The sequence below is a fragment of the Oryx dammah genome, unplaced genomic scaffold, assembly GCF_014754425.2.
Source record: "Oryx dammah isolate SB20612 unplaced genomic scaffold, SCBI_Odam_1.1 HiC_scaffold_2, whole genome shotgun sequence".
Classification (NCBI taxonomy): Eukaryota; Metazoa; Chordata; class Mammalia; order Artiodactyla; family Bovidae; genus Oryx; species Oryx dammah.
In genome coordinates, this window is record NW_024070186.1 from 78,600,906 (window position 1) to 78,625,707 (window position 24,802).

General features: G+C 41.0%; 1 protein-coding gene across 2 annotated transcripts in view; it reads left to right on the forward strand.

Annotated features, from left to right (window-relative positions):
• Window positions 1-24,802, forward strand: part of TPRG1 (tumor protein p63 regulated 1) — a 158,687-nt gene that overhangs the window by 43,907 nt on the left and 89,978 nt on the right. For both annotated transcript variants that reach the window (XM_040253120.1, XM_040253119.1), the window contains exon 3: window positions 5,903-5,994. In XM_040253120.1, the coding sequence (XP_040109054.1) occupies window positions 5,903-5,994 (92 nt within the window). The remainder of the gene's footprint in view (window positions 1-5,902; window positions 5,995-24,802) is intronic.

Genomic DNA, 24,802 nt, shown 5'->3' on the forward strand with positions numbered 1-24,802 from the left:
CTGGTCCCTTAAACCTCTTACGTTATTTTATGGGTCACTCTGTGTTGTTGCGTTCTTTCCTGTCTTCCAGACAAGTGTTTATTTACTGCAACTTTGCCCTTCCGATACAGCTTAGCGACATTCTTGCTTCAAGCCAGGAAGGGCCTCAGAGAATATCTAATCCTACCCCTAGGACACACAGAACTGATGTGGCTTCTCTTCTTTGGCAATTTAGGGGCCATGGCAGGCCTGGAACCCAGGATTCCTGGCACATTTTGCCACCTATCCACTGCCTCTGACCTTGGACAGTGAATGAGGAGTCACATAATGAGGGCCTCCACCAGTTGCTATCAGTCTGCTTGGATAACCTTTTCCTCCTACTTTTGTTCCTTTGCTATTATTGCTTAGACATGTCTAAAAATGGCCTACTGCCTTCTCTCCACAAAAGTACCCCTCAAGGCTAATAACTTGAGGTATATTATGATAATCACTTTAGTTGTGGAGAGTGATATTCAAAAGCAACTTCTTATGAAAGGAACAATACTTGATCTGCATGGGGAAAGATATATTTAAACTCCCTGTAGGACTCTATATTTGCAGATACCTTATCAGAAAGTTGAAAGCGATTAGAGATGGGGAATTATCTCTAAATTTATACTTGAGAATGTAAATTACATACAAACTAATGGGACTAAAACTATTTGATCTTTTAATATTTAATTAATGGTTCCCCGTGGCCTTTTTATAGCCTGTGTTCTATTGTGAGGAACGAGACTTTAATAAGCAGGTTTGGGACTTCCCATTGTGTGGCAAGATGTCATTGCCTTCATGACACTAATTTGGCTTTCATACTCTCTCCTTTTCCCTCTTCTCTTACTATAGGCTTCCCTGTGTCTTGCTCTTGTACTGGGAACAACTAAATATATTAGTTGTATTGTTATTGTCTGTATGAGCTTCCCTCTGGCTTAGAAATTATATATCTCACTGGGCAGAAGGTTTCTGGATTCCCCTCCTTACACTCAAATGCTTTGAAGATGGTAATAAAAGTTGATGTTTCTATCTGCGCATGGATCCTTAACAATTATGAGATAGGAAGCATTTCTTTCATTTTCAGAGAGAGACAAATTTGCCTAGGCTTTACGAATCAGGTCCAATTCAGAACTGGTTTCTTACCTTATGAATGTACCACAAAGCAAACCCTTTCTGAAGACGATGACACCTGCAAGAGAGAGCTGACTGTGTCTAAGTCCCTAGGAGCACTCTTTTCTACTCTGTCCTTTCTTCTCACTGTCTGGCTAAAGTGTCCATTACAAGGGAAAATATTAATAGCAGACATGAATATTGTCTGTGTGACTATTGACTCCCAGGCTAGTCTAGCTCAAGGAAATGCAAGGAGTCAGATACATATGTCTTTATATGTATGGCTGAGTCACTCTGTTGTGTACCTGAAACTATCGCAACATTGTTAATCAGCTATACTCCAATATAAAATAAGCTCAACAACCACAAATACTTATGTCCTTGAACTTTCCTCAGCACATTTGTTTTGACTGAAATTATTTAGGACTAGACTTCAGAGAAGTTATTGTTCATTATGTCATGTAGTGACTTAAAAATAAGGATCCCCCTAGTGATTTTTTTCTTAAAATTTAGAATTAGAAATGTATGTGTACTCTCTTGCTAAGCTTTATTTGATCGGATGACGAGTACATATCATTCCAATATACTTTCCTTTGAGTCTCAGGCTGCAAGGAGTCTCAGAGCTAATTGTTCCACTGCAGTAATCATCTGATCCCCTGATCCTGGTACAAAGGTTTCCCTTCTATTTAGTATTAACAAGAAGAATGATAATAGAGTCTTTTATTCTTCAATGTTATCAATGTTTTGGGCATTTCCAAACAGCTGTTACAGTTAATGGTATCTCATCTATCTAACAAATGCATGTAGACTGGTTTGTGGAATGACAAGGTGACTTGACGAGGGTCTCAACCAGAAAGGCTGAGATTTAAAACCTTGGCCTGGACACAAGTCAAAAGGTTCACACACTTTATTGTATTTTTGACACTAAATGGCTGAAGTTAATGTATCATAGTAACCAAGAGTAACAAATGGAGAAGAGTAAAATACTTTATCAGGACAGGATGCATAACTGTTCCATAAAGGCGTGATCGATGTTTCTACTGAAGAAGGTGAGAACTAAGGCAGTGAGTACCCCAACAGGATTTCAGAGATTTCCAAACTGTTCTCTAAAGAATCCACTTTACTTTTAACCTTTAACTTTTGAAAAGGTATATAGTAAAACAATGGGCTTCCCTGGTGGCTCAGCAGTAAAGAATCCACCCGCAATGCAGGAGGCTCAGTACAGGAGGATGCAGATTCGATCCCTGGGTTGGGAAGATCCCTTGGAGTAGGAAATGGCAACCCATTCAGTATTCTTGCCTGGGAAATCTCATGGACAGAGGAGCATGGTGGACTACAGTCCATAGGGTAGAAAAGAGTTGAGCATCCACACAAGGATGCATAGTAAAACAACACCTCTATACACTGTGTCCACCATCACTTCCTTACCTGTAGGGGATGCCTGTTAACCTTTGCTGTGTATCCTTCTAGAGTGGCTTTAGGTGTGTACAAACAAAAATACTTATTCTTATCCATTCTCCCTCTTTTTACACAAATGATGACATACTTACCTTTGCTTCATAGTATGTTTCTTCATTTTTTACATATTTATCATATTTCATTGCATGTATGCATCCCATGATATACCTAATGAGTCTCCTATTCCTAGACTTTTGCATGGTTTTCGAGTTTTTGCTATCCACAAACCAGGCTGCAGAGGAAACATTGCACATGTCATTTTGTACATGTGCAAGAGTCTCAGTAGTATAACTTCACAGAAATGGAATGTGTGGATCAAAGGATAGATCACTTTGATGGATTTTGCTGATTGCCTTTCATAGAAAAGACAAGAAAAGTTTTGAAAAATTCTACATTCTTTTATTTGTCTTTACATATTTTTGGCAAAGTGCCTGGTATAAAAGCATTCAACAAAATGCTTATTTCAGGATTATTTCATTATTCTTCAATTCTACTTCTAATTTTTTTTTCTCCTGAAAAGTACTAGTTTCACTACCAAGTTATATTAGCTTGAAGAAGAAATTACACGGATACAGGAAGAGAGACAGGAAAAATAGCCATGATGAATCATCAAAGAAAGTATCATTTTTCAGAGAACTTTGACCATCGAGCCTGGTAGAGTCAAGCTGCATCGTGGAGAGTGAGAATGAGAGATGAGAGAATTGTCACAGGATCCCGGGAAATCTCCATGAAGCATAGACCAGTCCTACCAGCTGTGCTGTGCTTAGTCACTCTGTCGTGTCCGATTCTTTGCAGCCCCATAGACTGTAGCCTGCCAGGCTCCTCTATCCATGGGGATTCTCCAGGTGAGAAGACTGGGGTGGGTTGCCATACCCTCCTCCAGGGGATCTTCCCAACCCAGGGATTGAACCCAGGTCTCCCTCATTGCAGGCATATTCTTTACCGTCTGAGCCAACTGGGACAGAATCAGTGATGCTGATACAACCTCCTATGTCAATGGGAGCACAAAGCATATTTAATGAATGTCCCAGAACTTATTGATTTCATGACACATCAGGTTCAGCAGGCCTGGGGTGCTGTATTAGCTTTCTGACAGCCCTTCAACCAGCAGCAGAGGATGACAAAAGAGTCAGAAATCATTCAGTCTACTGGCTGACTGTCCAATTCAACAGGAAACTTGTTAAAATTGAGAAATCAGAATCTCTCGGTGTAAAGGCTGTGATTATATTTTCTTAAAGATTTCCAGGAGATTTGGATCATCAGCTTGGCTTGGAAAGCTCTGGTTCAGTCTACTCACTTGTCTCATAGATAAAGAAATGGAGGCCAAGGACAGGAAATCATTGTCTAGAGGTCAAAGAACTTATTCATGACAGATCTGGAATATCATCCCAGGTCACCCAACTCTGAGTAGTTGTCCTGCAAATTCCAGAATGATTTGGACTGTGTGGAAAGAATTGGAAGGGAGGGGGGAAAAGTGAAAGTATGAAAGTGAAAGTCGCTCAGTCATGTCTGACTCTTTGCGACCCCATGGATTACACAGTCCATGGAATCTTCCAGGCCAGAATACTGGAATGGGTAGCCTTTCCCTTCTCCAGGGGATCTTCCCAACCCAGGGATGGAACTCAGGTCTCGCACATTGCGGGTGGATTCTTTACTTCCTTTCCTATATTTTACGTGTGGACTCACGTAAGATTTTTCTTAACCAGTGGACTCTATGGTCAACATTTTTCAAAGCCTTTTATCAAAGCCTGAGAAAACAAGCAACCCCAAATCCTACAACCCACTCACCTCTGGGAGAAAAATATATTCGAATGGGTCTTGGCCAGGCTAGTGTCCCTGTTTCCTTTTAGGAAAGGTCTCAAACTAAGAGGATTAGGAGTGCTAATATTTGTGGATGATTAGGTGTTTGGTGTAAATCCCTATTACACAGAGACGACACGAGAGCGTGTAACATGCTTGTTGCAGGTTTGGGCACGAGGTCGGCACTGTGTTGTACGCCTGGAGGTGGAATGTCTAGGTTTCCCGTCTTGTGTCAGTCACCTCTTAGCTGGGGGAACTTGACAAGTTACTTCCATATGCAGACCCCTGTTTCCCCACCTATAAAATGAAATGGCTTATAGTTGATGAGCCCTGAGCTGTAGTGGTTCTATACACTGGAGTTACCCAAGATGCTTTTAAAAATCCTGAGGTGCTGTTATGTGGATCCCACCCACTGAGTATCTGATATAATTGGCCTGGTGTACAGCCTCGGCATTAGAATTTCCCAAAGCTCCCCTGGTGATTCTGATGAGTAACAAAGGCTGGGAGTGACTGCCTAGAGAACAATGGCTCTTACAGTAGAGTCCCACACCAATATCATCACCCAGGAAATTGATAGAAATGAAAATCTCAGACCCACCTCGAAACTACTGAATCAGAATCTCTGGGGACAGTGCCCAGAAATCTGTGTTTTTAAAAACACATTTTAGGTGATTCTCATGTGCACTGAAGTTTAAGAATCATTCGGCTTGAGGGTCTATGAATTTCTTCTTTAGTCACTAAGTTGCGTCCAGCTCTTTACGACTCCATGGACTACAGTGTCATCCCCACCCTCACCCCTTCCCCAACCAGGCTCCTCTGTCCATGGGATTTCCCAGGCAAAAATACGCGAGTGGGTTGCCATTTCCTTCTCCACGGGATCTTCTGGACCCATGGATTGAATCTATGTCTCCTGCATTAGAAGGAGGCTTATTTACTGCTCAGCCACTAGGAAAGTGAATTTCTTGTTAAGGAACATCAATCGATTTTTAAACTAGAGGAAGGCTCATAGTAGGAATACCTGCTTGGAGAATGGTGAAGAAAGAGAGGTAAGGAGACAAAAAAGTTCATTTCCCAGAACCAGAATTACAGTCAGAACATTGGAAGGTTGTTTTTTTTTTTTTTTATGTTTTACTTCCATGTACTGTTTGAAGAGAGAAAAGTTTGATTTAAAAAAAAAAAGTAGATATTGCTAAATGCATTGAATTTCATTATAAACATATTTGTTTATCAGAAAAACTGACCCTCTGAAAACAGCAATCCTAATTTCTTTGAACAAGTGAGAGTAAGATTATGAAAGGCTTATAGGACCTGGATCCCTTTTGTCTCATGCAAGGAGAGCCGCTTAGTAAATACCAGAATTCAAGACTAAGCTCTCTGGCAGGCAGTGCCAACAACTAACAGGCTACTCCAAGAACTATCTTTCCTGGTCAACTTTCTGGAGGAGTTGCTGGGATGTAGTAACTGGTCATAAGCATGAAGGGGACTCAGTCTTCTCTAAATTAGGTATTTTCTTCTTCCTACTCAGCCAGGGGCCATTGAGACCGCCATAGAAGACTTGAAAGGCCATATTACCAAGACTTCTGGAGAGACAATTCAAGGCTTCTGGCTCTTGACAGAGTGAGTAATTATGACTAAGTGAAGGGCAATGGAAATCTAGCCTTTGGTTTGACAATACCATAATAGAATAGGAGACGGCCAGAATTTCTGGAAGAATTTCTTCTGGTTACAGAGAGATCATCAATTACTCTCCTATTGGAGAGTAAAGTCTTGTGGTGCCCCATGGCTGATGTTATGACCAAGTTTGACTTCTACAACTGTTTTCCAGGCGAGTTGCTTCTCTCAACTATCACTGCAATTACCTTAACTCAGGGCATAACCATTTCTCACAAGGACCATTGCATGAGCCTCCTAACTGAGCTCACTGGTTCCAATCTCTGTCTCTTGTAAGCACTCTCTCACCAATCATACCATGCTACTAACCAGCCCACTCTGGATACAGTGGAAAGGAGGGTTGGGAAAGAGGATGGGTGGGGTCAACATATACAATGTGAATTTTGAGCAAAAAACTAGGCAAAATCACGCAGGATAAAGACAGGCCACCTGGTAGAAAGGGACAGACTGGGAGATTGGGGATTGGCATGTACACACTACTATATTAAAATAGATAACCAACAAGGACCTGCTGTATAGCATAGGGAATTCTGCTCAATACTCTGTAATAACCTAAATGAGAAAAAAAGAAGCTGAAAAAGAACATACATGTATCTGTATACCCGAGCCACTTTGCTGTACATCTGAAACTAGCACAACATTGTTAATCAGCTATACACCAACATAAAATAAAAATCTAAAAATAAATATAACCCCCTCCCCCACCACTGCCAAAAAAAGACAGGCCCCTTGTTCAGAGTTAGGATAAAAACCAAATCTAACACTTACATCCTTGTCAGTTTATTGACTGCTCTATTCACTCTCAAGTTTTAATCTTAGCTACAGGGGTTTTCATTGCAAAAGACACCATGGAGATGGTTACCTTTCTGTCCTCCCCTAAAACTCTAGTGTCTATGTGACCTTTACTTAGCCCACCAGGCAAATAATAGGAATGTCATGGTCTTTACCATAATAGGTAAAATATACTCATAAGGGTAAGAGGCATGTCTTTTCTTCTGCAGAATCCATCATATTAAGAGGAGAATGCAGTTAGAATTCCACTTCAGAGTTCAGTAAGTTTTCTTGGTAATATGATCTCCAGAGGTTTCAGCAGAAAAGTTCAGTAACATCTTTACCTTGAATGAAGAATCATTTAGTCTTTCACCTCTGGGTGGGACATCTTCTTTGATTAAGTTTTAGGAGGGCAACTCTGGAATGTTTAATCATCCAGGAAAGCAGAATAAATCCCATAATCAATGAAATGCAGAACCACATAGCTTGTTTCAATCTGTCTGACCATCACATAATATCATTGTTTCACACGGGTTCCAATATTTGAATTAAAATGAATTTTGAAAACCAACCTGACAATTTCTGAGCATTTGTGTCTTAATATTTAAATTAGAGATAATGATATATACTTGATGAGGTGTTAGGATGACTAAATGAGATAACATAAAATTCTTAGCAAAATCCCCAGCACATATGACTTTTCAATGCATATCAGTGTCCTTTCTCTGTTCACAGTAGTATTGGTAAGCCAATAGTTAGTTTTTGTTGTTGTTTGTAGCTTCTGCTTTTATTTCTATCTATCCATCTCCATCTCTATCCTCATTATTTTCCACTCTCCACCTCTCATTCACAGGGTAGAGTATGACTTGTGCAAATGAAAAGACTGCCTTGATTAGGATAGATGTCTACTTAAACTCTGAAGGTCACATCAGAGGTAAACACTTAACTAATTCATTTCTACAATGTATCTCATTTATAAGAAAGGATGCACAAATGTGGTCTTTCAAATTCAGTGGTTGATGTTTGTGTGAACTCTTGCATATTAGTAATAGTATCAGTTATTTCTTTAATGGGCTTCCCTTGTGGCTCAGCTAGTAAAGAATCCACCTGCAATGTGGGAGACCTGGGTTTGATCCCCGGGTTGGGACGATCCCCTGGAGAAGGGAAAGCCTATCCACTCCAGTATTCTGGCCTAGAGAATTCCATGGACTCTGTAGTCCATGGGATCCAAAGAGATAGACATGACTGAGTGACTTTCTCATTTCTCTCATTTCTTTAATAGTGCCTATTTTGTTTGATTTTATTTGACCTGTTTTTTTAGTTGTTTGAATACTTTGGCTTAGTGATTGCAATAGCCAGTAGATGTCAGCTATCCAAAGATAAATCTGATTGTGTGATCTGTGTTGAGGTTTAGCTCCATAATTGTGTGCTTGCTTTAATATTAACTAGAATGCTGAACCAAGCACTGTTCAGATAAATATGGATAGTTTTACCCCCAAGACTCAAGTTTTGTACCTAGCTCTGAACCTAATAGGAAGCTTAAAGAGTTGGAAAGCACTTTCCAGCAACTGGTTTTCTGTTTTGCTTTCATTTTGTGGTATCCATTTATATTAAGGACAACAATAATGTGTATATCCCATGCATGTAGAAGTTCAAGCAGTCACATTTGCTTATTTGCTGTCAGGCTTTCTTCCTGTGTGTATTGAAACCCATTTCTCCTTTGAAAACGGTAGTGATTTTGTGTTCCTTTTTGGTCGTCCTCTCGGTTAAAATTCTTTTACTTCTCTCATGACCCTCCATCAAAAGCAAGTTTCAAGAGGAGATCTGATTTCAGACATTTCTACCAGAGTAAGACATTGCCAGTTACTTTCCTTTGCCTGTTAATCCTTATAGCTTGATCAGACTGCCTACTTGTAATGGAAAGAGGTGTCAGTTGTAAAGATGTTCAGGCATCTGGACTAAATGAATGAGGTCCCAGACACTGACTGTTCAAGCAGAAGATAGGAAGTTGTTTGTCAAAAGAAAGACATGCATGCAGGATTTAAATGACTTATCACACTTAACTCTTCTGTTCATTTGTAGTGCAGAAAAGAAAAAAAAAAAGGAAAACCCAGCAAAAATAATCAAACTAAAACCAAACCTCCAAAATAACAACAGCAAGACTAAACAGAAGAAAGGTATAAATACACAGGCCCAGAAAGGTGAGAGCCTGGGGCTACTCTTGTCCCCTTTACTTGTTTTTCTAATGGAATAAGACCATCCATTCTTATAAGTTTCGGGGGCTGTAATATATACCAATTTCCCCAACCTTACCAATCACACAAGACTCTTTTCAAGCATACCACTTATTCATATGTGACAAAAATGACTGGGCTTTGTGTATATCAACTTTCAATTTCTTCTGGGGAGATGAGAAATCCTTGGTTGCTCATCAGTGGTTTAAAGAATGTCTGCTTTCAAATCAGTATTCCATCTTCAGAATCATGAATAGTAAAAACCCTTTTAATGTAGTGTAGGTTGTCATTGTTCAATAGCCAAGTCGCATCCAACTCTTTGCGACCTGATGGACTGCAGCACACCAAGCTTCCCTGTCCTTCACTGTATCCCTAAGTTTGCTCAATTTCATGTCCATTGAGTTGGTGATACCATTCAAACATCTTATCCTCTGCCTCCCACTTCTCCTCCTGCCCTCAGTCTTAGCATTAGGGTCTCTTCCGATGAGTTGGTTCTTCCCATCAGGTGGCCAAAGTGTTGGAGCTTCAGCTTCAACATCAGTTGTTCCAGTGAATATTCAGGGTTGATTTCCTTTAGGATTGACTTGTTTGATCTTCTTGCTGTCCAAGTAGTATAGGTGGTGGTGGTTTTAGTTGCTAAGTTGAGTCTGACTCTGTGTGACCCCATGGACTGTAGCCCGGCAGGCTCCTCTGTCCGTGGGATTTCCTAGGCAAGAATCCTGAAGTGGTTTGCCATGCCCTCCTCCAGGGGATCTTCCCAACCCAGGGATCAAACCCACATCCCTAACATCTCCTGCATCGGAAGGTGGATTCTTTAGTACTGGTGGCACCAGGGAAGCCTGGGGCTGTTTTCACCTATCCTATTTGTGTGGTGGAAATAACATATGATGGTGTGCTCATCTTCCACCAACTGCATGTTCAGTGATGGCATGCTGGCAGCTTGGAATTGGTGGCAGCAATTATACCATGGAAATAAGCAAACTCTAGAGATCAGAGTTTGATTTTATTGTTTTGTTAATTGCCTAAACTTAAGAAAGTAGTTGAGGAGACGCTAACGATGCAGATTAAGTTTAAAAGTGTATATGTGGCTATGATATTGTCACAACGCAAAAAAAGGCTCAGAAAACATTATATTCTTCCAGTATTCGAAACCTGTTATCCAATTCGGCAAAAAAGTCATCTTTTCACTGATGAATGGATGAAGTCTGGACAGGTGACTGAGGAAAGATGAATGCCAGACAGGGGCTGCAAGGTTGCAGAAGGTCTATCTACATATGAAATAAGGGCACGAAATAACATTAAGCCAGTCAAGGCATTTTCTACTAGTTCAGGTGAGCTTCTTTGTGATGTTCTAAATTTATACGAATATATCATTCAGCAGAATTGGAAAAATAAAGGTTAGAAGGCATTTGGGTAGAGAATACAAGGAGGATGAGAGACCAAAAGGAGACCAAAAGCAAAATGAGATGCAGTCAACTCCAGCGGGATCCCAGTTAGCTGAAACCATTAAGAATGCCCTAAGAAGGGCTTTCCAGGTGGCCCTACTGGTCAAGAACCCACCTGCCAGGGCAGGAGACATAAGAGACATAGGTTCGACCCCCGGGTGGGGAAGATACCTCCTACCCTGGAGGAGGGCATGGCAACCCACTCCAGTATCCTTGCCTGGAGAATCCACAGAAAGAGGAGCCTGGTGGGCTTCAGTGCATAGGGTCACAAAGAGTTGAACACAACTGAAGTGACTTAGCATAGCATGAAGCAAGGAGACTCCAAGTGAGACTCAAGTTTTTAGTCCAGCCAGTTTAGGATCTTTATAAGCCTCTATAGCTATAAAGACAGGATGATGTTTCTCTCAACTTTATCTCCTCCTTGCACTGTCTTTCTTGGTCCTTTGGGAAAGGACTTTTAAAATAAATAGTGTGTACCCTTTTAGAAGTGATCCATTAAGCCAGCCCCAAGAGAACAACTTGACACTCTATGGAGTCTCAAAAAGTGTGATACAATGGCAATGAAGTGGCTCTTGAGTCAAAAGTACTCAAGATATCTTTGACTGCGGTGTTTAGGGAGGTGGGAAGAGATGGGATCTTCACTCCACACACATTAGTGTGAAGTGGTGGTGGGGGTTGTTGTTCTTATTCCTCTTATTCCTGAATGAGAAGACTTGCCTCTAGTGGCTGGGATCAAGTAACTCTTGCTCTTCATCTTCGTGGAAAATACTTTCAGCATGTTTCATAGCCTATCTCTCCTGAAACTCACATAGCTTCTTATCCATGGCTTTAGTCAAATCCAGCTCTCCAGGTTGGACAGATAGACAGTAAAATGAGATAAAGTCAAGGAAGCAGCCTAGTGTCATAAAAAGAGTCCTGAATTTGGAATCAGAAAACTTGGGCTTGATTCCTGACTCTGCTGCTTATGATCAGTGTAGCTGGGTGAACTTGAATGGGCTTTCCATTTTTTTTTAATTAGTGAATTTGTTTTAGTACAGTCTTTTAATCAATTAGAAATCCTCTGCTCTTGAAAGAAGCACAGACACTGTTAATTTTTGGTATATATAATTACAGCTCTTCTCCATGCATTTTTGTCAATGATTGCTATAATGTTAATAGATAACATTTATTGAGCACTTAAATTGCACTTTGTGATAAGTGCTTTCTATGTGCTTGCCATTATATTGCTATAATTTATATAATTTTGATGATCTCTAAATGGAATTTTTCTTAGATTTTTCCTCATATTTTTCTCAGTGATCATGTAATTTTTGTAAAGTATTAGTTACTTTTAAACTGTGAATGGCTACACAAGTGTGACGGTTTATATTATTCTTTTAAAATTGAAGTGCCGAGTAAGGGATATTTAGCAGTAGGCCAGAGTAATATTTCACAGTTGGAAAGGGAAATGAAAATATGTACGACATTCTCCATTTGTTTTTGACAAAAAATAGTAAGTAATATTTATATAATAACTTATTGATTAAAAATTACCCTTCATTTAATTCAATCTTCATAGCAATTGTCTTAGGTAGAAACATCACCTCCAGTTTGCAGATGAAGAAATCAAAGAGTAATATATATAAAATATTCAGAAGAGTAATACATATAAAATATTTAAACAACAAAGACTACTGGATAGCACAGAGACTATACGCAATATCTTGTAATAACTTATAATGGAATATATATATGTATATATATAATTTTTATACTCTTATCCAGTATAGGTTATTAAACATATGTACAAACTGAATTACTGTATACATGAAACTAACATAGCATTATATATCAACTATATTTAATAAAAACATTTTAAAAAGACTAGCACAGCTCTAAGGTAGCAGAGACAGGGCTCCAATGCATTGTGCTGTTCTGACTTTTGCAAAAATATTCTTTGTTTTGCCTTTGTGCTCAGATTCCATGTGTGCCCCTTATCAGACTGTAACTCAATGGATAAACTCAACTCTATTTCCTGGGCTTGGTGGGGTGAGTGGAAGTGTGCAGGGCATTTCTACTTAATTTAGAATGATTTCCCAGAAGAAATAACCATGGTGTCTGTTCATAAAAAAGGGTGGGGGGGGGCGTCCTGGGAGCAAAGCAATGTTGAGGCCCAGGAGATCAGGAACCATTTCTTAGATTTAGGGTGCCACTGAGTTCACTGATCTCCAAAGCAGTGTCTGTGTTCGCTTTCACACCTGAGTTCATATTTGATCCTCAAACAGACCTGTGGGAGAAAGCAAGGAGGAGCTATTGGCTTCATTTTATGGATGAAGAAACCCAAAGATTAAATGACCTATCTAAAGGCAACCACTTATTATGGGTCACAGGAGGACCTGGCTTTACAGGACCTCTCTCCCAGCCAGGCTGTCTTCTCATCGCTCTGCTCTTGCTGCCTTTTGTGATTTTTCATCTCCCGACACAGTCATCACCACAGTTTAAATTGGTTAAATGATCTTTGGGCCTATGTCTCGTTTCTTTGTTGACTGTCTGTTGTTAGCAGGTAGGAGGACTGAGATTTGCTGGGCAGGATCGAGACCTTTTCCTCTTCCTCTCCATACCTTTCTGGCCTTGTGCTGTCTGTTTGATCTTATTTAGTCTTTTCCCCAGAATCAACTAAAAAGTCAGATACCTGTAGGGAATGGTGGCTACTGCTGTTGGGCTAAGGTTAATTGTGCTTCATCTTGTCACAGTCTAATTAGGAGAGCACTGAGCTAGTTTTGTAATGAAAGGCACTGCTGCTAATAATTTAAAAAATAAAAGCCAAACCAAACCAAGCAAACAACAAACAAACTGTGAAACTAGGGATTGCTGAACACTTCATTCATGAATAATAAATGTGAAATGCAAATAAACAACCTGAAATGTATCTCCTACCCAACCCCACTCATTTTTGCATACTTCCATCTCTTCTAGACTTTGCTACTCAAAGTGTGGTCTTCGAATCACCCCAACAGCAGCAGCAGTACTTAGGAGTTTGTTAGCAGTGCTGACATGCAGGGCCACCCCAGTCATGCGGAACCTGAGTCTGCATTGTCGCAGGGTTCCCAGTTGGTTCCTGTAATTAACCTCTGGGAAGCATCAGTCTAGGTCACTTTCATGCTCACGCTCTGAGGACATCAGTGGATTCTCACTGCCTACATGCCCTTCTGTTGCCTCTTTAAGATCTTACACTGGCTAAGAACCTTACACTAGTTCCTCTTCATCCCCTGATATAGTGCTGTGTGCTCTGCTCTCTCACTTAGGACATGTCATAGACTGAATTTCCCCTTCCAGCTTTATTTATTATTATGCCCCTTAATGAATTCTATCGGTCAAATGGAACTGCCTGCGGATCCCCTAAAGTCCCTGACGCAGTGCCTGGCCTCGTGACTGCACTCATTCACTCTGCTCTGTCTGGTATGCTGTCTCTCCCTCCTGTTCATTCAGACCTTTCCTGTTCTTCAGGGATACTATGCCCATAAAACCTTTCCACAGTGATTCAGTGAGAATAATTTTCTCTTCCTTCGCTGTGCTCACCTTCTACAGCATAATATCGTTCATTTTGAGGAAAGCACTGCTTAAGTCAGGGCCTAATTCTGACTCACCTTTGTCCAAACACATCTCTGCCCACCTTCAGTACTTAGTACAATGTCTGACATGTGGTAGGGCTCAGAATCCAATATGGACTTGACTTGCGTCTAATTTGGGTAGAGACATCTACTGCTTGAAACTCTTCACTGACACTAGTGGGGTCCATCCATCGAGTCCTGCCTCCATTACCCTGGGCCTCCAAGCAGCTCAAAGCCCAATGACACTTCCTCCATCCTTGGGTGAAAGCACTCAGGCTGAAAAGGGCCTCAAATCTATCAAGATGGTAATGACCTGTGGCAAGACTCTGGCAGCAACAAAAGCACCTCTGTTGCCAGAATCCACTTATCCTGGGTCAGTGTTATCAACAACCACCTAATTAAACATGTTGCTTTTCTCTCTAAATTCCTCCATGGCAGTAGCATCATTCAGATAGCTAATGGTCCTGAGTAACCTGAATTACGGGACAGTGAGGGCATTTAGTCACTGGAGTCACAAACATACTTGCAAGTGTTTTTGTTTTTCCAAGACTGCTAAAGAATTTAGGAGGAGTCAAGAAAGGCCAAGAGGTGGGATAAAGTCTGATACATCTAAATGCCCAGCTCCAACACTTATTAGTGATGTGACCTTGGTATGTAAGTCTTTTACATCCTCTGAGCCTCAATTTTACCACTTATAAAGTGGGTATGTAAAGAAGGATATTAATTTAAGAAGTCAATCATTTAATTATATACAATGCTTACACTAATTTTTTTGCCATATAGTATGTTCCACTTTCGTGCATTGGAGAAGGAAATGGCAACCCACTCCAGTGTTCTTGCCTGGAGAATTCCAGGGACAGGGGAGCCTGGTGGGCTGCTGTCTATGGGGTCACACAGAGTCGAACATTACTGAAGTGACAGCAGCAGCAGCAACGTGTTCCACCCAAGAGTTTGCTTTTATAATAATAATAATTATTATTTTAATAGTGACTCATGTATATATACATTTGTGTGTTTACTGAGCTCCTTACATAAGCCAAACTCTGCCCTAAATGATGAAAATAAAAAAAATAAGTAAGACAAAATTTCCACCTTCAAGAAACCCTCAGTCTTGTGGGGAAGGAGAATGTGTAAATGAGACGCAGCACAGTACGGCACTTGCTGACACACAATCTGGCAAATGATGTTGTGGGAGCTCAGAACTCACTATGTCTGTATTGTTGACATAGGTCAGGAGGATAACCAGGATTAAGGGAGGAAGAAAGATTTCCAAAAAGATAGGATGGGAAAGAACATCCCAGGAAAGAGGGGCGTCTGTGTGATAACTGAGGCAGGCTCAGGGAACCGTAAGTAACTCAATGTGGCCAGATTACAGTGAACAAGTCAGAGGACTAAAAACAAGCTAGAAAGGATGGAAAGGAACCAGACAAAAAAGCACTTCAAAGGCTAGACTAAGGAGTCTGGATCATGTATTTCGTTTTGGAGTCACAAATTAGAGAGCCATAAGCCATTTCCACCCTGCTCAGTTTTTTTAAAATTTGAATTTGAATGTGTTCAGTTAGAGCATATGCTCCCAGTTTGCCAACACCTTGTCACTTCCCATTGCCTTCCACTGGCTCCTCTTCATCCCCTGATGCAGTCTGTGTGCTCAGCTCTCCCACTCAAGATGGCCAGCTGTATGCATCTCTTCCAATCCCAGCTCCTGTGACCTCACCTTGCTGTCTTGAAATCAGTCATGACAGAAGAATTTATACCAAGGAAATAGCATCAGGGCATCATCATTATTAATATTATTGTTTTAGAATATGCTTACCAAATGCTTATAAGCATTTCTGTCTTATTGAAAGATATCACAGAAGATGTTCACATTATTAGAAAGGCAATAGATTCTGGAAACAATTGCCCAGTTACTTAAACTTGTTGTTGCTGTTCAATCTCTAAGTTGAGTCCAACTCTTTGCAACTCCATGGACTGCAGCACACCAGGCTTCCCTGTCCTTCACTGTCTCCAAGAATTTGATCAAATTCATATTCATTTAGTCAGTTATGCCATCCAACCATCTCATCCTCTGTCATCCCCTTCTGTTCCTGCCCTCAATCTTTCCCAGCCTCAGGGTCTTTTTCAATGAGTCACCTCTTTGCATCAGGTGGAGCTTCATTTTCAGCATCAGTCCTTCCAGTGGATATTCAGGGTTGATTTCCTTTAGGATTGACTGGTTTGATCTTGCTATCCAAGGGACTCTCATGAGTCTTCACCACTGGAATTCAAAAGCATCAGTTCTTTGGTGCTCAGCCTTCTTTATGGTCCAACTCTCACATCTATATACAACTACAGAAAAAAACCATAGCTTTGACTGTACAGACATTTGGTGACAAAGTTATGTTGCTGCTTTTTAATATGCTGTCTAGGTTTTTCATAGCTTTTCTTTCAAGGAACAAATGTCCTTTAATTTTGTGGCTACAGTCAGCCTCCACAGTGATTTTGGAGCTCAAGAAAAAATCTGCCACTTTTCCCACTTTTTTCCCATCTATTTGCCATGAAGTGATGGGACCAGATGCCATGATCTTTGTTTTTTGAAAGGTTGAGTTTTAAGCCTGCTTTTTCATACTCCTCTTTCACTCTCATCAAGAGGCTCTTTTTAAACTTAGTCTCGATTATTTAGGGGACTGCCAATATAGATGGGGAAACAGTGGAAACAGTGTCAGACTTTATTCTTTTGGGCTCCAAAATCACTGCAGATGGTGACTGCAGCCATGAAATTAAAAGACGCTTATTCCTTGGAAGAGAAGTTATGACCAACCTAGATAGCATATTCAAAAGCAGAGACATTACCTTGCCGACTAAGGTCCGTCTAGTCAAGGCTATGGTTTTTCCAGTAGTCATGTATGGATGTGAGAGTTGGACTGTGAAGAAGGCTGAGCGCAGAAGAATTGATGCTTTTGAACCGTAGTGTTGGAGAAGACTCTTGAGAGTTCCTTGGACTGCAAGGAGATCCAACCAGTCCATTCTGAAGGAGATCAGCTCTGGGATTTCTTTGGAAGGAATGATGCTAAAGCTGAAACTCTAGTACTTTGGCCACCTCATGCGAAGAGTTGACTCACTGGAAAAGACTCTGATGCTGGGAGGGATTGGGGGCAGGAGGAAAAGGGGACGACCGAGGATGAGATGGCTGGATGGCATCACTGACTTGATGGACGTTAGTTTGAGCGAACTCCGGGAGTTGGTGATGGACAGGGAGGCCTGGTGTGCTGCGATTCATGGGGTTGCAAAGAGTTGGAAATGACTGAGCGACTGAACTGAACTGAACAACAATTTACATAATATTTTCCAGAAAATGGGCTTCCCTCATAGCTCAGTTGGTAAAGAATCCACCTGCAATGCAGGAGACCCCAGTTCAATTCCTGGATCGGGAGGATCCACTGGAGAAGGGATAGGCTACCCATTCCAGTATTCTTGGGCTTCCCTGGTGGCATAGCTGGTGAAGAATCCGCCTGCAATTTGGGAGACCTGGGTTTGATCCCTGGGTTGGGAAGATCCCCTGGAGAAGGGAAAGGCTACCCACTCCAGTATTCTGGCCTGAAGAATTCCGTGGACTGTATAGTCTATGGGGTTGCAAAGAGTCAGACAGGACTGAGTGACTTTCACTTTTTTTTCTTTTCCAGAAAATAGAAGAGAAAGGAACACTTTCCAGATCATTCTATGATGCCAGTTTTAACCTGATACTAAATTCAGACAAAGACAGTACAAAAATAAAACTGCAGACCAATACCTCTCATGAATATAGATGTAAAAATTCTTAACAAAACATTAGCAAACAGAAATCAGCAATATAAAAAAATGTAAGTATATACCATGATCAAGTGGGGTTATTCCAGGGATGCAAGGTTGGTTCAGTATTAGAAAATTAATCAGTGTGCTCCATGATATTAAAAGGCTAAAGAAGAAAAATCATATGATCAGATCAATTGATGCAGAAAAAGCATTTGACAAAATTCAGCACATTCATTCATGACAAAAATAGTAAAAAAAAATAACAGAGGGAAATCTTTTCAATTTAATAAAGAAAGTCTGCATAAAACCTATAATTAACATCACTCTTTTGGGAAAGAGATAACGTTTTCTCCCTAAGACTGGAAACAAAATGGGTATGTCCACTCTCACTACCAACATTTAACATAGTTCTGGAAGTTCTAGCCAGCATAATAAAGCAAGACAGGAAATAAAAGGAATACAGATCCAACAGGAAGGAATAAAAACTGCAGAAGGAATAATAATCTATGAAGAAAATTCCAAAGAATTACCAAAAATTTTCCAGAACTAATAGATGACTTTAGTAAGATATACAATCAACATATAAAAACCATTTCAATAAAAATTAAAAATCAATTTTATTTCTATGTACTAGAATAAAAACAAAAATACAATAACATTAATAATGATTCAAAAAAGGGAAAATATTTAAGTATAAATCTAATAAAATATATATAGGACTTACATGTTGAAATCTACAACACGCTGATAAAAGAAACAAAGATCTAAATACCAAATACATAGATTTAAAGGATCAGCATAGTAAATATGTCAATTCTCCACAAATGTGACATACAAGTTCAGCATAATTCCTTTCAATCTTAGCAAGATTTTTGTAAATATAAATGAAACTATTCTAAAGGTTTTATGGAAAGACAAAGGAATTAGAATAGTTAAAACAATTCTAGAAAAGAAGAATAAAATGTTTCTCATTGGCAATTCCTATTTTCTCCTACATAACTTCACCCTCTGGCCAGAGCTGATCGGAGAAATAGAAGCTAAACTGGTTAGCTGATGTGGGACCCAAAGGAATAACCTGGACTAAAGATCCTCCTACCTTGAGAGTCTGAACTGGGAGAATTAGGGCTACAGAAGCCAGTTAGTTATGAGAGCAGATCTGAAAATTCATGTACAGTCAGGACTTAGGATAGAATTAAAGGTCACAGGCAAGGTAGAACTAAAAAGGAAAAAAACCTTGACAGTGAGCAGAAGGAACACACCAATCAGCCGGAACCAGATGAGATGTGTAGAAGGATACACAGACATCATGAGGCAGCTCCCTAGAGAGTAAATTTCATTCCTCGTGACTTTCCAGGTTTCCTAAAGCCCAACTGTGCTTTGGTTCCTGTTCTTGAATTTCTGTGGGATTCCTCAGAGTATTTTTATAACACATCTCTTCTTCCTGGACTTGCCTGATGTGGGCTGTGTCTCCTGTACCCAAGGAGATGTAACTATAATAATACATACAGTAAGCAAATATCTCTCCCGTTTAAAAGAATAAAACAATGGAGGTGGCAAGATGTGAGCATCTGTTGTATCTTGTCCCTCTGTTCTTCCCTTTCTGCCGCCTCCTCAGAATTAGTCCTTGTTCTCCTGCCAGCTTCTTTGGCTTCAGATCAAGTGAATCCCCTGAAGTAAATTCGGGGGAGGAGGGGAGGAGAGAAGCCCCCCAGGGGGTGGGCCTCTTGTTAGCGCCTGATGTGCCCTGGAGGACGGAGCTGTTCAACAGCTATTCAGTCCTTGTGTGGGAAAGAGAGAAGGATGGGGTGTGCCCAGTCTTCTCTTTTGGGTGGCTTTTAAAATATCTTCTTAGTGACTGTCCTGTACTAGGGAGGGCACATTTGCCTGTGGGATAGGGAAAGTAAGTGGCAGACAGCTAGATGAAATGTACGTGGCCTGGGCTGGGGCTCAGATGGCACTATCATTGGTACCAGGTACACATCACTTTACTGGGGCTTGGTTCCTCCACCTGGAAAGTGGCGATAATAACCATTTAAATGTGAGTTAGTCAGTCAGTCGTGTCCGACTCTTTGTGACCCCATGGACTGTAGCCTACCAGGCATCTCTGTCCATGGGGATTCTCCAGGCAAGAATACTGGAGTGGGTTGCCATTTTCTTCTCCAGGGGATCTTCCTGACCCAGAGATAGAACCCAGGTCTCCCGCACTGCAGGCAGATTCTTTACTGGCTGAGCTACTAGGGAAACCTGGTGAAATGCGAAGTATTCACAAATTGCAAAGAAATTGTGATCATTTCTGCACATGATGTGGCCTCTGCTTAAATCTCCTTCCACGCTCCTCCTTGTTCCCTATGCCTTGGTCATGTTGGCTTCTTCACTGTTTCATAAAACATGATGGATCCCATCTTTAGGACTTTGTTTTCCAGGAAAATCGTTGACCATTGTTTATTTTTTTCTGCAATCAACTGGTGGTGGTGGTGGTTCTTTAGTTGCTAAGTTGTGTCTGACTCTTTTGCAACCCCATGGACTATAGCCCGCCAGGCTTCTCTGTCCATGGATTTCCCAAGCAAGAATACTGGAGTGGGCTGCCATTTCCTTTTCCAGGGGATCTTCCTGAACCAGAGATTGAACATGAGCCTCCTGCATTGGCAGGCAGAGTCTTTACCACTGAGCCACCAGGGAAGCAATCAGTTGGAGCAATATGAAATTTCATGGTAGGACTTCTCTTACTCAGGGGGAAAAAAAATTGTGGATACATGTTAAAGAGATATTGGAGAAATGACTAAATATTCCTGAGATCCTTTTTTGTGCACCTTCAGAGAATCATACGTACCTTGCAACTTGTGGTTTTCCAACACTGAGACCTTCACTAAACAGCAGGGAATGAAAAGTTGATAAGAGAGTCTTCTTTAAGGGCATCAAATAGATGCCTGGGGTTCCTTCTCCTCATCTCTGTGGACAATGGGCTGAGAATCTAGACACCTGAGTCTGTGGACTTCTCATCATCCAGTCTCCTCACAGCATATGAACTCTTCCTTAGGCAATTCCCCCCACATTGTGGAGAACTGTGTATTCTTTAAGAGTTTAATGCTTTTCTCAGTATTCCAAGTAGCTGAGCACAGGGCCTGGTTCATGACTGGCTGCATGGGATAGTGGGAAAAAATGAACCACAGGAAGTCAAGTCAGGGGAAGGGAACAGAGAAGGTTTGTGGACTTCGGGTTTTTATTAGAATACTGTGTTTACTTGAAGGGTCCCCTATTTTAAACAAATTGGAGAGGCCTGGGGAGAGAGTAACCAAATGATTGAAAGAATTGCATGTGGGTTATTTAGCTAAAGGTTTTATAAGACTTCACTTAACTCAGGGGGAGGGAAATTGCTTTGCTTCAATGCCATGCATTTTTCATCTGTTTGTGTTTGAATAGCAAACCCAAATTGGATTCTCTTCAGGGCCTGGAACCCCAGTGGGTGCTAGGGAATATGGGTGGAATGAATGATTTAGTGTTTTCCTTCTGAGTTGCTGATTCCTGACTAGCCAAGATGCTGTCTTCCTCTTTCAAGGGCTGGTTATGCTAACAGGCTGGAAGGACGCAGGAAAGATTGATTTATAAATCAGGTACAATCACTGTATTCAATATCTGGGAAGATGTCTCTAATGAGTGGGGTATGTGTGTGTATGTGTGTGCATATAGTATGTGGTTGAGGGAATAATATAAGAATATTTTAGGGAGAAAGCTCTTTTCCAAATAAAAATTGATCTGACAGCCCTAAAAGAGCTGCTGAGAGTATTGTTAGGCATAGGGCCGGGGCCACTGGCAAGGCACCTGGGATGGTTTGAGTAACAGGGTGGGGGGGTCCTAGAAGCTTGCTCAGATAGGTCCTGCCTGTCATTGCTTGTTCGCTGTTGCCCTCTGCTGGCCAAACTGTTGTAGTCCCAGGAAACTGCAAATCTCCCTGAGCAACTAGGATCTTGATTTCCATGAAGTCTGGGCCCCTTCTCCAGCAGAAGGAAAATGCAGTTAGTGCTGAGGAACAGCGCTGATGGGAGGATGTGGCCAATTCACTGCCAGCAGAGACAGGCTCTCATCACTGAGGGGATGAATCTTATGATTCTAGCTCTTTATTCCACATTCTGCTCATTTGCTAAGACTTTGCTCTCTCTTTGGCTCTGTGCTGGGCACAGTGAGGGAACCCACACAGGGCTCAGTCACTGTCTCTACACCAGAGGGTCTCCCATCAAGTCTGGGGAAAACAGAAAGACAAGTACAGAAAGCTGTGACTGAGGCCACAACTGAGGCACTGCTAAATGCTTGCATGGATTTAAAGAGCGTGTGTTCGACTCTTTGCGACCCTATGGACTGTAGCCCGCCAGGATCCTCTGTCCATGGGATTCTCCAGGCAAGAATACTGGTGTGGGTTGCCTTTTCCTTCTCCAGGGGATCTTCACAACCCAGGGACTGAACCCTCATTTCTTATGTCTCCTGCATTGAAAAGTGTGGTCTTTATCACTAGCACCACGAGAGAGATGCAATCTACTAGGGGTGGGGGAACTGAGGCGAAGGCACCATTAAACAGACAGAATTTAATATGAAAACTTGAAGGATAGGTGATTTTTTACTTATTTTTTAAAGATATCTTACTATTACTCAGCCATACATACACACAAATGAAATAATGCCATTTCTAGCAACATGGATGGACCTAGAAATTGTCATAAGACCTAGAGATGCCACTAAGTGAAGCCAGAGAAAGACAATATCATACAATATCGCTTCTATGTGAAATCTAAAAAAATGATACAAATGAACTTACTTACACTACAGAAATAGGGTCACAGACATAAAAAACAAACTTATGGTTACAAAAGTGGGTAGTGGCAAGGGGATAAATCAAGAGTTTGGGATTAAAATACACATAGTACTATACACAAAATGAATAGTCAACAGAGACCTGCTGCATAGCTCAGGGAACTACACTCAACATCTTGTGATAACTTATGATGGAGGAGAATGTAAAAATATATGTGTGTGTGGGTGGCTGAATCACTTTGCTGTATACCTGAAACTAACACAATTGTAAATCAACTATATTTCAGTGAAAATTAACAGCATATATCTCTTTTATCATATGAATAGAGCATTTATTATAAAAATTAAACTTTGATTAATGAAAGCATGGGGCCTCCCTGGCAGCTGAGACAGTAAAAAATCCACCTGCAATAGAGGGGACCCAGGTTCAATCCCTGAGTTGGGAAGATCCCCTGGAGAAGGGAGTGGCAACCCACTCCAGTATTCTTGCCTGGAGATTTCCATGGACAGAGAAGCCTGGCGGGCTACATGGGGTCACAAAGAGTTGGACATGCCTAAGTGATTTTCACCATCAATGAAAGCATGAGAAGAAACGAAAGCCACTTGAAATCCTTCCGCTCAGAAATGATCAGTGTTCACATTTGATCTACATAGTTTTTTGTCATCATTGTTACAAAATTGGAAGTACACTGAAGGTGTTACTTTGTATCCTGCTCTTCCTCATCCTTTTGGTATGAACCTTTTCCCAGTGTTACTGGTTTATTTATTTATTTTTTGGAAATGTGCTATTTTATGGGGGAGTGTTTCAATGTGTGAACCAAAGGATGAGATTCTTCAAGCAGCATGAGGCAAAGCATATAAGATTGTACTACACAAGAACTGTTAAATCTTTCCAAAAATTTTTTTAATTTTTTATTGGAGGACAATTGCTTTATAATAGTGTGTTCTGCCATACATCAATAAGAATAAGACATAGGTATACACGTGTCTGCTCCCTCTTGAACCTCCCTCCCACCTCCCACCCCTCCTACCCCTCTGGGTTGTCACAGGGCACTCGGTTGAGCTCCCTGCGTCATATAGCAAATTCCCAGGGGTTATCTGTTTTACATAGGGTAATGCATGTGTTTCAGTGCTACACTCTCAAGGAACTGCTACTTCTTCACTAATTCACTCCAGAACTATTTTGGGGAAACCTACTACTTTGGAGACAGAATGATAAGACCTGACTCTATGACGTTTACAGTATAGGAGAGGAGATTGACATTAACTAGATAATCACAGAAATAACTATAAAACTGCATCTGGAATAAGTGCTGTGAAGGAGAGATGTGAAGTTTATGAAAGTACATATTAGAAACAGGATAAGTGGTCACGGAGGTGGGAAAGCTTGCCAGAGTAAGCAGTAATTGAGCTCAGCACTGCAGGAGTTAAGTAGGTAAAGAAGGTTAGGAGCAATATGGCTGGCAGAGGGAATAACACAGGCAAAGTCCCCTTCAGTAGGACTAGGCATGGCGAAACTGAAAAAACCTGGAAACTGAAAAAAGATCCTGGAGAAAGGAGTGCAGAGACTTGGCCTGAAATGACCTTGAAGAGATAGGTAAGGTCCAACTCTGCAGAACCTCAGACTAGGTGATTTTTTTTTTTTTTTTTTGGTCATGTCTCCTAAGAACCATGGAGAGATATTGAAGTATTTGAAGCCAGAGTTGGGAGGTAAAGACCAAATTTGTTCTTAAAATGGTCTACCTCATTGCAGTATCATGATGAGGCTGGGAAGGAACTAAAATGTGTAGATGAACCACGTCCAGGTGGCTAATAGCCCAAGCTCAGTGAGAAGGGAACTGCAGTCGTCCAGGCAGGAGATGTGGGAAGATTGGATTAGAATGTTGAAAGTCAGGATGGAGAGAAGTGAGTGGTTTTGAGAGGTATTGGAGGAGTAGAATGTTTAGGACTTAGCATGTGAGGTGACAAAATAAGAGAAAAAAGACTCCTAAGTCTTGGAGTCTTTAAGGAGGATTTCCCCCTAAGACAGAGAATGCTGGAAGAGGTCAAGGGTTGGAGGGGATGGTCATGGATGCTGTTTCAGAGAGGTAATGATTTCAGGATGGGTATAGACCATCACATCAGCTCCTTCCGGAGGTGG